Genomic DNA, 13,639 nt, shown 5'->3' with positions numbered 1-13,639 from the left:
ATACTGCCGGTACCCCACAAGAGCTCCTACTCGATCCGATCGCGGATACCAATTATACCACTGTCTACCACCTATATTGCAAAATAACAACGCCTCTAATGGCCAAATACCTGTTTGTAATTCTCTGCCATGGTATCGTGTGGTACTCGGATCAAATTCGGTTACGGTTTCCGTGTCCTTGAGACCCGCGAATATGCATCACTCATCAAAGAGTTTCAGGCCAACAGTCAACAGCAAAATGGTGGCCAACGTTGACTCCAAGCTGGATTTCTTGGTCATCACAAAACATTCAGCTTTTTGGTGACGGCACCTTATGATCAAATCGCCCCGGTATTGGAAACAGTAATCAAACATTTACTTAATTAACAGATCGATTGAACAAATCAATCTCGCCAACAATATATCACTGCGTACAACTGAATTCCACAGAAAAGAGAGGAGATCATTGTGTAGATGCTCAGAGATCAACCACAGGCCAGATGGCCATGTATAACAGGCCAAAAACAAAGACGTATTCTCGCGCAAATTTGCAGTAAAAGCCCGCGAGAGAGCAGAGGGGAGTATGCGTTAAACAAACAAAAATCGAACGAGTGAAATCAGTTGTACCACCTGCCTCCGTCTAAGATGTGCCTGGACAATATGGATCAAATGCTGGATCCAAGTGGTCCGTTGCCGAGTTTTTTCTTTGAAATCCCTGTGGTATCGTGTTTTATTTTCCAGACCGGATGTGCCTTACCGCTTCATAAAGGAAAGATGAGCGGTACTCAAAAACTCAAACAAGCCATAGAAACAGAAAGATAAGAAGAGAATATAAAAGACTGCCTCCGAATCAAATTCGTCTCAAGTGTCAGAATGCAAAGAGCACCTCATTATGCATATAATTAGCAAGAAGTAAAAGTCGTATCGTTCAACCACAATCATGTCTGAACATGATTGTGGGCAAATTCGCGTGGAAGGTTGGGATGTGAAGGACCTCGAGTGGCCGGCAAAGAAATGTTCGCGAACCAAGCTGCCATGTTACACAGCATCGTTCATGTGAACATGTCAACCGCACTAGATCAGCATGTCATCGACCACTGACCCCTAGGCCATCTCGTCCCTTGCTGCCGTTAGATAACCCGTTTTTGGCGTTACCTGCAGCAACACCAGCATAGCTCCAGCCGGTAGCCCCAAGTCCGCCTGATGCCCGCTTTTTGGTGCGCATATGGTTCTGAGCCGCAGCTGCGTCGTCTTCTTCCTCCATGCTGAACACAAAGGCCGAGTCCTCTTCATCAATTGGCGTGGTAAACCTGCCTGATGAACTGATCGAGCCACTGCTGACATTCCGCTGTGTAGAGCCGCGCGGGTCAAAGTCTCTGTCCCTGCTGCCCAACAAGCTAGAAGAGCCCAGACCAGTGCCGTTGATGCCTCTGGCTGAGTTTGGATGCAGACGCGGACTCGAACTGTTGTTGATGTCGCCAATCTTGGTGGTCTGTAATTGCTGGGTGAGTGCGGTGAGTGACTCGCTCCGTGATCGATTGCTCGGGGATCCGTTGCCGTTGGCCAAGCTATCCATCTCTGCGTCAATGGCCAAGCTAGAATTCCGGAGAGGACTTCCAACGTGGCCGAAGACAGAGGCGACGTTCTTCATAGATTTTCCGGGTATCATGCGGTGGCCATGGTGATTGGGGTCGCTATCCTCCTCGGAACGGTATCTCTGGAACAAGGGGCCCCATCTGCTTGGACTGGCTCCCAGACTTCCAAACTTGGGCAGTGAAGATGCGTCGCTCCCGTTGCCTATGACGCCAGAAGATGTGGTAGGGTCATCCGTAAGACGGACGGAGCCACGTCGGGCCTTCTCCTGAGGGGTCAAAACGTCGTTGGCCAGAGTGCTCGGGATATAGTCCTCCTCAAAGAACATGAAGCCAGGATCCCAGTCGTCTCGATCACCCTTTGGTGCGCTCGCACTCAGCATCCTAGGCTTGGCGAAGCGCGATGAGGAGTGCATAGTGCGCTTGCCAAAATATTCCTCATCACCATTCACAGGCGGACTGTTGCCTATAGCGACAGCGGACTCGTGGGATGCAGGCGACAAGTGATCACTGCTTCCAAAAGCCGAAGTGTGCAAAAGTTTGAGCGTCTCAGATGTACGGGGATCTTTAGGAGTGCTCAGGGAAGCTGATGCAGATTCGAGACCAAACTTGGAAGGCATCGATGAAGGCCAGGGTCCATAGCGAGCCGCATGCGAGATGCCGTTTGAGTCGAACGAGGCTGGCAAAGGTGCATCGAGAACTGAGAGGCCCTTGAATGCAACGGGAGACAGACCCATTCCAAATCTGTTGAGTTCATCATCCCGGGGCGAGCCATACATTGAGGCGGGGTTTGAAGAGTAGGTAGTATCGATCGTGGGCACGCCGTTTTCCATGCTCGGTTGACGGCCCAGTTGATGCGCGGCATACTGATCTTCTGGTGCCAAATAGGCATTCGGCCCGCCATAGGCATCGGGGTTTCGCATAAATGAATTCGTCAGGGCGCTGTTGGAGGTGTGCGGGTACGTAGGTGGGGTTGACTCGGCTTCCGAGATTTATCGGAGCAGCCGCTATTGTGACACCGTTCTTTCCATAGTTGATGCGTCGGCCGTCAGGTAGGACGTGGATGTTGGCGCATTTCGGTCCAAATTTGCAATTGCCCTGTGCAATGTTCCACGGGTCAGCCTCCGTATCTCCTTGTCAAACATGCCTCGGGTCCATATCGCTACTGCGGGGAAGGAGCCGGCGCAATGCCACCGAACCAAGGGCAGCGCCCGAAAGCCGGGCTTTGGGGATATTCGTTACCTTTGCAAAGTATTTGCAGACGTTCTCTGTCGCGTTGCTGAGGTCATGACTGAATGGGCATGCGTTTCCGGCCTGGCATGCGCCTTGCCTGAAGAACTTGCACGGAACGTGTGCAGTATCTGTACGTGATAAACGACCTTGTCAGCGGTATTTCTTTTCCACAGCGCCAATCGCGCGCGCCGTTGGTGCAATTCAGTCGCATGTGATGGAAGGAGTAGCGGTAGCCGTAATTGATACAGCCTAGAATGGCTGCTCTTCTTGAGGAATGAGAGTGCTTCGCTGCCAACGAATTGAGGTCGAGAGGGCGGCCGTTGCGATGCAAAGCACGGCCTGAGCCAAACAGCTAAATTTGCTTGGTTCGCCCCGCGCCCTCAATTCTTGGACTCTTTCTCCGGTTTCACAACAACAAATCACGGGAAAATGTGCCTAGGGAAAGTATGTAGATTTGACGTACTCGGAGGACTTCTCGGCCCATCGAACCGCTGATTTCCTGGCATGTTGTTGTTATTGTTGCTCATGGCACCATTCCCCCGTCCTCCTTGCGTGGATGGGATGGTGAGGCTTCCGGATCGCAAATGGCGGACTTCGGGGTTGTTCGGTGCTGACATTGTAGTTTGTAAGTCGAGTGTGTTCGCGCTCGCCTCGGGCGACAAACTCTGGGGTTTTCACGTCGGCAGCAACCAGCCAGTGGTGATGAGGAAGGCTAAATATGGGTGGGGGGTGGTGGTGTGGTTGTATGTAATATGGCAAAGTCAAGCAAGGGGACTGACTGAAGGTAGGGTAAGGTAGATAGATGGGTAGGAAGATAGGTAGGTATGTCGGTGGTAACGAATTCGGCTTCGGCTACCGTGCATGGAATGTGCCACTGCTCCGTGGTTGACTGCGGTCTGTGTGGTTCTAGGACGCCCGCCTTCAGCTCGGTTGCCTTGCAGTGAGCCTTTGGCCAAGTCCTTTACTTCTTTGCGTCGCCGCGGGGAGGAGCGAGGGGCGGCAAGGGCGGTGACACGCTTTTTAGGGCAAAATGATGGCTTTTAATGGGGCGCCGTTAGTGTGAGGGGTGTGCTTACAATTCCGTTACTTGACGACTCGGTCGCTATTCCTCCTGACAACCCGGCCCATTGGCGTGTATGCGTGATCTCAGGCTCTCCGCAAGTAGGTCACCTGCACAACGTCCGAGCAAGTAGAGAGTGTAATACCAAAACAAACAGGGTGCGGATTTTATCTGACTTGGTTTAACCGCGGAGTAGATGGAGAAAACAAGAGGAAGAAAAAATTGGGCGCAATTAACTCTTGTGAGCGGGCCCATCGACTCGCGGTGCGCGGTATTGTCTGTCGTACTTGTCGAGAAGTGAGGGGCGGAAACACACCAAGACACTTGGGTGTGTGGGGTGATGCAACAAACCGAACCCGGGTCATCCAAGACACTCAAGAGACAAGTGAATGATTGAGGTTGTTTTGCTTGAACTGACTAACATTAGATCTTCAAGAAAAGGAAAACAAAATTTAAAAAATTAAATAAAAAAAAGCTGCCGTAGCCATTCAAATATAAAAGGATCATCTAATCTGGAAAATTTGTTGCAAGTATAAAGATAGAAGGAGAATAAAAAAGATGCGATACGGTTTTTTGCAATACAAAATAGATTTAGTGACGATCACTAGCAGACACAGCCTACCTTATCCATCAAGGCATCATGCCATGCATTGCCATTGTTGTTGCCTTCGTGTTTAGAACCAGTGTTTGGGTACGTATAAATCGTTCCGAAGTGTCGCTTCTCCGCCAACTCCTCCGTTGGGATACTCTCTTGTACAATCGTCACCGGCGCTGGCACCATCAATTGTTTGATAATGGCACTTGCCATAAAATCAGAAGTCACGTCCTATAACTTTGGGTTTGTAAGGGATTGGAGCAGCCGCCTTCCATATCCCGGCGCCTTTGGCAACCTCCTTAAAGCCGCTCTTTATCCCATCAGTAGGGACATGGTAAATCCAATGCATACCTTGGGTTTTAGCCGCCAATCCAAGGGACCCTATATTGTTCGAGAGCATGTAGCCTGTATGAAAGCCGCTTTGAGCTTCAACCGAGTTTGTTATTACGGTCGATAGAAAAATAAAGCATACCTGGGACAGCCGTTGCGACGGCAGCTGTAAAAGTAAAACAGAAAGCAAGAATTTAACGCATCGTCGTAAATATTCAACGGTAAAACGTAGATTGAAGGTCTCAAGTTTTGGAATTAGCTAATTGAAAAATGGGAATATAAACCAAAGGTGATGATGATTAAAATGAGAGAAAAAAGAGTTGCATTGTTACCAAAAAAAATAGCCTTTTTATATATATGTTTTTTCCCTTGTCCCAATGGCATATACTTGACAAACAACAACGATACTGCAAGTTGTCAGTTCTCAAGGCATATTCGAATGCAAATTACAGGTTAAATTACAGGTTATAATTAGATAGGGTTTCACCACTCCCCACACTCAGTGTACTATGTAGGCGCTTTTTTTTTTTTTTTTTTTTTTTTTTTTTTTTGGCATCAACTTTCTACCAGTTTGCATGATGAGCTCATGCAAGGATATCCAAGACCTTCAAGTGAAGACTTTCTATGAAGAAATCGCGACAACGAAATGACTGAGGCTACAGAACAAAGAAGCTACGAATATACATGGAACTACTAGGCTAACCAGTCAACCTTGCGCATTGTCTCAAAATATAGCACAGTTGTTTTGCCATTCCCAAGCGAGGGGCTGTCAAAGGTACATACATGATAAGTAGAGGAAATGTACCTAGTAACCGACTGATTGTGAAGCTGAGGATCCAACCTTTCGCGTACAAACGCGATTTTCCGAGATACCAACCAGGAGTCAAGTACCAACTGGAACTAGCGGGATTTGCACATTGGCCATGACAGGCTGCAGTTCTTTCCATGGAGTACGTGAATCAAGAGCGGTGTCTCCAGGACTAGGTAGATACCTAGTTTCTTGTTGGTCAACTGACCGCCTAGCATTATTTTTTAGAACGGCTAGCAAGGAAGCAACCGGATTTTGTTTCTGTTGGCTTGCAGCCAGAACAACAAGGGCCAGTCGATCTCATTACGACTTAGAAGTCGGGAGGCCCCTCCATGTCGCAAGGCATACCTAGCAGGCGTAGGTAGGCGGTGCATACGGTAAACTTCTGCCCCGGAGGCCAACCTACTACTTACTTCTGCAGGGGCGCCAAACTCCAGGCTAGTACATCCGATATATCGGGAGGTCTCTTTGGCATAAGATCCCTTGGATGCCGTTGGCTGGCGCTACCTTTACCAGACAAGAAGGACATCACCCGTCTACCAAAATTGGATGACAGCTCTCTGCTCTCGGTAGCACACGTGAGGATTATTCCGTCATTGTTACAAAAGGGAATGCCAAGAATTTTGAAGCTGGCATCAAGTTTGCAACCATTATTTTCGGTGTACGTTTTTTTTTGTTTTTTTTTTTTTTTTTTTTTTTTTGTCGGTCAAGGTACAACCTACGTTACTTATGTACCTTACTTTACGGTCAATCCAAGCCTCCGAGTTTACACGTGGTCTCTATCCTGGGATCAGTCGAAAGAAATACCGGTATTCGTCATCCAGATCTATTAAGCTAGACCAAATTTACGCGGCAACTCGCTGCTGATTTAAGTGCTGGTAGTGTAGTTCTTATTTTTGCGCCAAGGCATTTAGAAAACATTGAAGGCTGCTTCGCTAACAGTGGAATTGTACCTCGTGTATTCCGTCATAGTTACTCAAATTTCTCAATAATTTAACCTATCTCTGCAGCGCCATGAAGAAATCGCAGGGACCGGAAATTAACCGAGATGGGAGACTTTCAATCTGCGATACCATCCGTAGAAAGCTGGTTGGAGTTATAATTATACCGGTGACACCGTTAACGCGCCAAGGTTGATCTCGTACCGCAGGCAAAAATGCCGTGAATTTCGTTTAATCGACCATTGCAACACCCATCATCAGATGCGGCGCTCATCTTGTCCCCTTTAGGACGATCATCTGCTGCTAATGTGGAGAATCCTTGCGGAAGGCACTCCCGTTCGCTTGAACCTATCAATTCACTTCTGTCCAGTAATTAACTAGCTGCGATCTCGAATTCCATGTACATACAGTGGTTGCTTGTGCATTTAGACCCTCTTCTTCAACGACGCCTGGTTTCACACTTAAAGGGGGCAAACATTATGGATTTCTGCTAACTGTAAACAAAGGTTAGTGCCTGACCTGAATATCTATCTACCGGTATAATTGTTCAGCAGCGTTGGCGTGAATCTACCCACATCCCGATATGCCATTGCGAACCATAATTATCAACAGGCAGGCACGACTACCGGTAGATCAGCTCCAGTATACACAGTTCAACTAGTTTGGTTATCCTGTTCGTGTCAATACCATATGGTACAAACTCCGATGTCCATATGCTTGTTTTGCTTCGATGATACTGTTATATGTTCACCCCCTCACCCGCAACATACCGAGACCAAGACGATACCCCATTCGCCCGTCTCTCCAATGTAACCCTCCGGCATTTTGCGCACTCCCCTTGTCTTATTTTGAAGGCAGGTAAAATCCATCATGTTTTGCATCCTTCCGTATTTTCCCCCACCACATTTCTCTTACTTTGCCGACTGGGCTGCATCACCTGCCCCGTAAAGTCTTGGCCAACTTTCTATCCCACAAAAGTACCAATAAAAACGGTGGGGAGGGCTGGCGAAGAAGCCATCTGGTCACCCTCTTATCTCTCTCTAAATTGAAACGTGCTTTGTTGATTCCCAAAAGTACAGTGCACACATCAATAAAGTTAGTTGCCCGCCCGTTGCTTTTGACTTGGTTAGCAAGCAAATTCTTGTGCAAAAGGGCTGCCAAATGCGACCATCACTGATCCCAAGTTCGCCCCTCCTGTTCTTCGCCCCTCATGGCAGCATATCACATGTGGCCTGGCGATGTGCGTATCGTAGATGGGTGCATCATGACCAACCTCTATGGCCTATTCGTGAAATGCCCGAAACGACTCGGATCTTGCGGATATGCCGGAGCAAAGCCACCGGCCGGGTCTCGGCAATCCTTGTCTCTCCGCTTGCGATATAAAGACACCTCTTTTTATTTCCCTTTTTTTTCCCTTCCAGGATTCTACTGACATGACCGCGACAGCATACGTAAGTGAGTACGTCTTTGACTTTGACATCGTGTGCATTTGTCAGGTCCTGCATCCACAAATATCCTACAGCCTCAGTGATATGCCGAGCTCCTGTCTGAGTTCACCGCCCATCCCGATATTACTTACCAGCCCTTTGAATCATCGTGGGAAGCTAGGAAGATGTCTCAGCATCTATATATCGCTCGCCACCTTTATAGAGATGGTGGTTTTCGGCCCATGCCCTCCCCGCTTCTTCCGAACAGACATCGGTCGCTTGACGAGCGCCTCATGATCCAAGTATACCTACGGAATCGTTTACAATTACTGGTCAAGACTATTCATTGTATGTAAGAGACTTGGGTTTGACTACTTGATTCGCTTCTTTAAGCTCGTGGCTTTCATCCACACGGAGGCGCAGTCATCATCATGCCTTGCGTAACCGCATGTTGGATGCGCCATGGTAATGCGTGCCTTTGACAAGGTTTCTGTTGTGCAAGGAGACTGAGCATTCAAGCTATACATAGTAATTCCATATGAGCAGCTGCAAGCATTAGGTAAACAAATCGGAGGCCGTGAAAGGGCGGCATGTATGTCGACAATGTAAATCGTTTCTCTTTTTGGAACAACTCGCCCGAAAGTGCTGCACCAGGACCCTGAATCGCTGGACCTTGTTGTCCTCCCGGAACCTTCTGGTAGGGTCGGTTATCTGATTCGCAATTTGTAAATTCCTAGTCCAGGTAACAAGGGACTTTGTAGGAATTTTTCGCACGGAGTGAACAGGTCCGAACTTTGAACATGCAAGCGCTTACCTATCATATACTTGCAATACTATATTGACAGCCATCAATACAAAGTGCTGACATCATATAAGCAGCCCGCTTCGAGGGAGAATCACATGAGATGTGGTCTGGGATTGTCCTGTGTGAGTAGTGCGCTGTCTTTACGGCCCTTGGTGACAGGGGAGCCCTCGTTCGTCTGTTCTGGGCGCCTAATCAGTACCGGGAAGTAATAGTAGTAAGCCCTGTGAAGAACTGGTCACTAATACGGGCTAGCTAGGACCTCTTATCTCACGACCCATCGGACGAGATCTGTAGGAAGTGGGACCGAAAAGCGTTTCTCAAGTTCTCAAAAAGATAACCAACAATGTGTGCATACTTTGCACAGAGATGTCACGATTACTGTGAACTTGCCGAGTGCCCCGGATACATACCCTACCTGTACCGTAGGTTAGATACTCCGCATTCCCGTGATAATATCAGCTTACCAGCCTACCTACCCTGTATCGAGGCGCTGATGCCCAAGCAAGCGCAAGCCAACAAGCCATCATGTTGTCTAGTTTAGTTGTATGTGTGGCTCATTTAACTGGTGTTGAATGTGTAGTGAAAAAAAAGATTCACAATACGTCCGATCCAAGCCATCATAAGACAACAAATTCTTCGAGTCCAATGGTGCAAAAGACGCTGGGGTTGATATGCGACGGTCGCTTGCCCCTTCGTATGCATTGTGCCTTCTAGGCTGTGCGATGTCGACAAGGGGCTGTAGTCTGACACACCATAAGACTGGAACAGTAAAGAGTCAGAATTCCTCACCATCTCTCACCATGCGATGCCTGGGACGCGCAAGCCAAGACGCGCGTGGGAGACTGGATGGCTGGGGCGAATCATGACGATGTGTGGAAACTCAACAATGCGGCTTTGCTTCGATCAACAACAAAGTCATCCATCTTGAATTACTGTGGAGAAGCAAACAAAAAGAACAGGCAGAAGAAGTAAGCAGTTGACGCCTGGTCAGGTCAAAGGGTCGAGAGCTGAAGCTAATTTTAGAAAATAAAGCTCGGGAAGTTTCAATACAGCCCAACACCTGAATAGTTGAGTCGTCCTGAAAGCTTGGGATCGAAAGTGAGGGTGGTCTGGTCGTCTTGACAGAATTGACAGCGGGTTAATGCGGTAACGATTGGCTGATGTTGGGATGCTACAGTACGTGAACACAGTTAGTCGCCTTGACAATCGAATGCATTCGATATGTTTAAGCCCAGCACATGCGTTCCTTCTATTGAATTCCTAAAGTACCCTTGGAGGCGATCAGATCCTGGGTTTAAAATAGATTTTCCTACGGTAGATACCTAGGTGAAAAAATCAGTCCCGCAGCCGCTGTGAAATCTGGATGATTTTGTTGATGTTGTTGTTTGTCACACCGTCCCAACTGTGGCTGGCGATTGAAAACGTGGAAAGCATTGCTTGCGATTTCATGACCTGACGAAAGCAACTCTAACCGCTACGTACCTGTGACGCTAGAGGGGTGATAAGCTCCAGACCTGATCGACAAAGGCTGGGCGGTTGCCCCGCAAAAAGCACACCTGGCACCTCGCAGCCACTGACGGAGGCAAGACGCTGCAGCTCCATGAGGTGCCGTCCAGCACTGCCCTTTCTTGCGCGGCGACAATCACCAGGCAGGCAACACGAGATTTGTATGGTTGCCCGAAATTTGCTCGACTGAAGATTACTGGTCAGACACAAAAAAACAAACTTCAAATGCGCTTCGACCCGCCGCTACCTTAGTTAAATACCTATGCGACGTTGCTGAATTATTTTACGAATTATCATCACGACTTTAGCTACTTGGAATCTACGACTCGTTTTGACACACTGCATGTACCAATCGAGCAGCACCCATACAACATCCTCTGAAGACACTAGCATAATTCGGTACCTGCCACTAGGCCGTCCCATCCCGCGCGTCCGAGCCCGGATAACTGACCCGCCGACACGCATAATCATCCCGGATCTCAGGTGATACAGCGTATTGTATGTCAGGGTGCAGGCAGCGGGAAACTTTGACAGAGGGTAAAAAAAACCAAACTGACCTTGCAAGAAAAAAAATATTCTAATCGCACGGAATCTGGTCACCAGGCCAACAGTGGACTTGACTTCGGATTCACCGTGCATCCAGTCCACTGCGGGGTGACATTGATATACTGTATCTATCGTACCTTGGCTTGAGTTGGGTACCGATCAATCTATATTATTATAGCAGCCGTAAAGCCGTTGCGTGCCCGCCCACCTACCCAACGGAGCCACTACGAACAAGAATCCCTGGGTATTGGACTTGCTTCATCAACCATGGCTCAGGCTGTGGAAGCCAGGTCGCTATCACGACTCAACGCACTGGCTGCAAACCCACCTCAGTACCCAGTCAACCCGACGGAGCAGAGACAAGAACCTTTAATTTTGTATATCTCTCGCGTGCCGGGCTCACGAGGTAAGTGACCAAGGAGCCCCATCGAGGATGATGGCTGGGGATAAAGATAGGAAGGAACGAAACTGACATCGCCCTTCATCAAGATGTAATATTTTCACCATTCAAGCCACAGTTGAAAAATGTGACGGGCGAAGATGTGGCAAACTCTCTTTACTACATTCACCTGGATACACCTTCGGATTTCGATTTGCAAGAGGCACCAGGGACGGCTACTAGCAATGAGAGCCATAGGCCAAGCTTGGAGACTTCTTCCACCAGCAGAGGTGCAAGCTCGGCACCCCGATCACCTATTGCAAGGAAACCATTGCCAGCTTCAGCAAAGGCCTTGTCAATAAAATCTATACCGGCCACGACACCACCACCAACAGCAGTAATATCACGAGATCGTGAACCAGACTCCCCAAGTAGCGCAAAGAAGGCACCAGTGATCGTCAACTCGAATGAAACGTCGCCCGTGGACAAGCATATGCCAGAGCCCAAAAATGAAATTTCTGAGACTCCTGAAAAGCCACCTCCAGTACCTCTCAAGGATGTTAGCCCCATAGAAAAGTCCCCGACACAGCAGGTTCCTATCACCAGGAAACCTCTTGGACCCCGAGCACTGAGCACTCAATCTACCCGTTCTGTAAACGAAGGAGCAGGCGGTTTTCTGCAGCCCAATAATAACACAGATGTCCGTCCCAACTCGTCGGCCTCTGCTGCACACTCGCTTGCTGAACATCAACGCAACACTCATACTTCAGAAGGCCCAACAATCCAGCCGCCTCGATCGCCTCGATCACCGTCGCCAAAAAAGGGGCCAAGGGACATGGTGCCTTTCACACTCACAGTCATTAGAAGGGATCCTTCGACAGGAAACCAGTGGAACGTCGGCAAAGTCTCTTCATATCAACTACTCAACCCCACGGTTCCAACTTTGGACCCCGAAGCACCTCCTTCATATGCCGAGTTGGCAGGGCTGGTGCCAACGAACACAACTGCAGCCGCGCTAGCTGTGCCGCCAAACATCAGCATCCGCGTGGAAACCTCGGGATATGCCAAATTCCGTGGGAATTTCCCAACAAGAGACAGCATTGATGTCAACCGAAGACAGCGAGCAACATCGGCTGCGTCGTCCATCACAGGCGCAAGTACAGACTCGTTAAGTATCTTGCGAGGAAGCGGTGCGGTCACCGGCGAGGACTTTTTCACACGCCAGCTTATAATGAGCTATCAGAAGAGCTGGACCTCCAACATCAGGGAAGCATGGAAGAATAGGAACCGAAGCAATAGCAGCTCGCCTCCCAAGCCTGAACCCGAACCACCCCTGTCACCTCTCGAGCCACCTCCCGTCTTACCATTTCATGGTCGTGCCAGAAGCGATTCTGGTGGATCTGTGGAATCCTTTAGCTCGCCAAACGGTTCACCAACCAAAAGCTCATTCTCACTGCAGGCTCTACGACAAAATCAAAAAAGCAACGGCCATGGCAACGGCGAGCAGGATCCTCGCCAATTAATCACGGCCCCCGGGCCAGGTCTCAAGCCACGAGGATATGCCTTTGCCAGTCCGTGGGATGGCATTTGCGAATTCCGGACCAGCAGCAGCGGACGCGGCGTCAAATGCGTCCACTCGCTTCCCGGCGGGCCCCTTCACGCTGAAGGAGGGACACCTGTTGGGACAACCGTTAGCGAACTGCGCTTCAATCTTCCCAGCGCCGATATGTTCCGAGAAAAGGGTCAGGAGCTGCAGGGAAAGCTTGACCGCCTCAAGGTCGATGGACAACACCGTCTCCAGGAGCAATGGAACAAAGGTCACAGACGGGCACAAAGCAGCGTTGACAGCAATACTTATTCCCATAACGGCGATGATCATGACGACATGGGTCTGTCACTAGGCAGAGAGCGGGCTGGAGGTGGCAACCGAGGAAAGCGCGCCAAGCTGGGCAAGCTCATAGTGTACGACGAGGGACTCAAGATGCTCGACCTGGTAGTTGCAGCCAACGTTGGCGTTTGGTGGGGTGCATGGGAGAGGAGTTTTTGATGAGGAGGCACCTTTGTGCATGGGCTTGGCTGGTTTGGCTTTCAGGATGGGGCGTCCGGAGGATATCCGTTTTATCGGTTTTTGGAATGGTTGATGGCATTTGGCTTGAGCGTAGAGGTAAGGGTGTCTTTCGTGACGCCGGAGATGTCGTAATGATTCTTGCACACATTGGTCAGAATTATCCGTGCAGGCCGCTAGGCTAATGGCCAAAAAGTAAATTCATCGGGTCTATACGAAATATCAAATAAAAAAAACGCCGACTTTGCAGTAGCCAGTGATGGCGCACAACCACCGATATTACCTGGATAGCCGCAGCCAAACAATGGCGAAAAAGAAACTTTGGCCCGGTCTTGCTGTCGATCAGAATGTCGTATTAGAGCTTCCTTTGAGA

The 13,639-nt window shown here is 49.1% G+C and overlaps 4 protein-coding genes across 4 annotated transcripts; 1 reads left to right on the top strand and 3 right to left on the bottom strand.

Annotated features, from left to right (window-relative positions):
* Window positions 1-275: 275 nt before the first annotated feature.
* MGG_03480 (uncharacterized protein) lies at window positions 276-3,813 on the bottom strand. The gene is made up of 3 exons (XM_003716397.1): window positions 3,268-3,813; window positions 2,814-2,932; window positions 276-2,669 (listed from the first exon to the last, which is right to left on the bottom strand). The coding sequence occupies exon 3, from the start codon at window positions 2,492-2,494 to the stop codon at window positions 1,067-1,069; it is 1,428 nt and encodes a 475-aa protein (XP_003716445.1). The 5' UTR covers window positions 2,495-2,669; window positions 2,814-2,932; window positions 3,268-3,813; the 3' UTR covers window positions 276-1,066.
* A 3,186-nt stretch (window positions 3,814-6,999) lies between these two features.
* MGG_17086 (uncharacterized protein) lies at window positions 7,000-8,133 on the bottom strand (the record flags this gene model as incomplete). The annotated part of the gene is made up of 4 exons (XM_003716396.1): window positions 7,000-7,032; window positions 7,309-7,375; window positions 7,454-7,502; window positions 8,118-8,133. The coding sequence occupies 4 exons, from the start codon at window positions 8,131-8,133 to the stop codon at window positions 7,000-7,002; spliced, it is 165 nt and encodes a 54-aa protein (XP_003716444.1).
* Window positions 8,134-9,908: 1,775 nt separating this feature from the next.
* On the bottom strand, window positions 9,909-10,507 carry MGG_17085 (uncharacterized protein; the record flags this gene model as incomplete). Its single annotated transcript, XM_003716395.1, has 2 exons — window positions 10,253-10,507; window positions 9,909-9,941 (listed from the first exon to the last, which is right to left on the bottom strand). The coding sequence occupies exons 1-2, from the start codon at window positions 10,370-10,372 to the stop codon at window positions 9,909-9,911; spliced, it is 153 nt and encodes a 50-aa protein (XP_003716443.1). The 5' UTR covers window positions 10,373-10,507.
* On the top strand, window positions 10,419-13,553 carry MGG_03481 (uncharacterized protein). The gene is made up of 2 exons (XM_003716394.1): window positions 10,419-11,228; window positions 11,312-13,553. Exons 1-2 carry the CDS (start codon window positions 11,090-11,092, stop codon window positions 13,246-13,248), a joined length of 2,076 nt encoding a protein of 691 aa, XP_003716442.1. The 5' UTR covers window positions 10,419-11,089; the 3' UTR covers window positions 13,249-13,553.
* The last annotated feature ends 86 nt before the right edge of the window (window positions 13,554-13,639 follow it).

The sequence above is a fragment of the Pyricularia oryzae genome, chromosome 4 (genome assembly GCF_000002495.2).
Source record: "Pyricularia oryzae 70-15 chromosome 4, whole genome shotgun sequence".
Taxonomy (NCBI): domain Eukaryota; kingdom Fungi; phylum Ascomycota; class Sordariomycetes; order Magnaporthales; family Pyriculariaceae; genus Pyricularia; species Pyricularia oryzae.
Note: the sequence above shows the minus strand (reverse complement) of the source record. Positions and strands in the feature narration are given on the sequence as shown.

Bases quoted from the DNA above. Each gene is read 5' to 3' on its own strand.
- MGG_03481 (XM_003716394.1), top strand. From the start codon at position 11,090: ATGGCTCAGGCTGTGGAAGCCAGGTCGCTATCACGACTCAACGCACTG. The intron at 11,229-11,311 runs GTAAGTGACCAA...CCCTTCATCAAG, and splicing joins TCGCGTGCCGGGCTCACGAG to ATGTAATATTTTCACCATTC.
- MGG_03480 (XM_003716397.1), bottom strand. From the start codon at position 2,494: ATGCGAAACCCCGATGCCTATGGCGGGCCGAATGCCTATTTGGCACCA.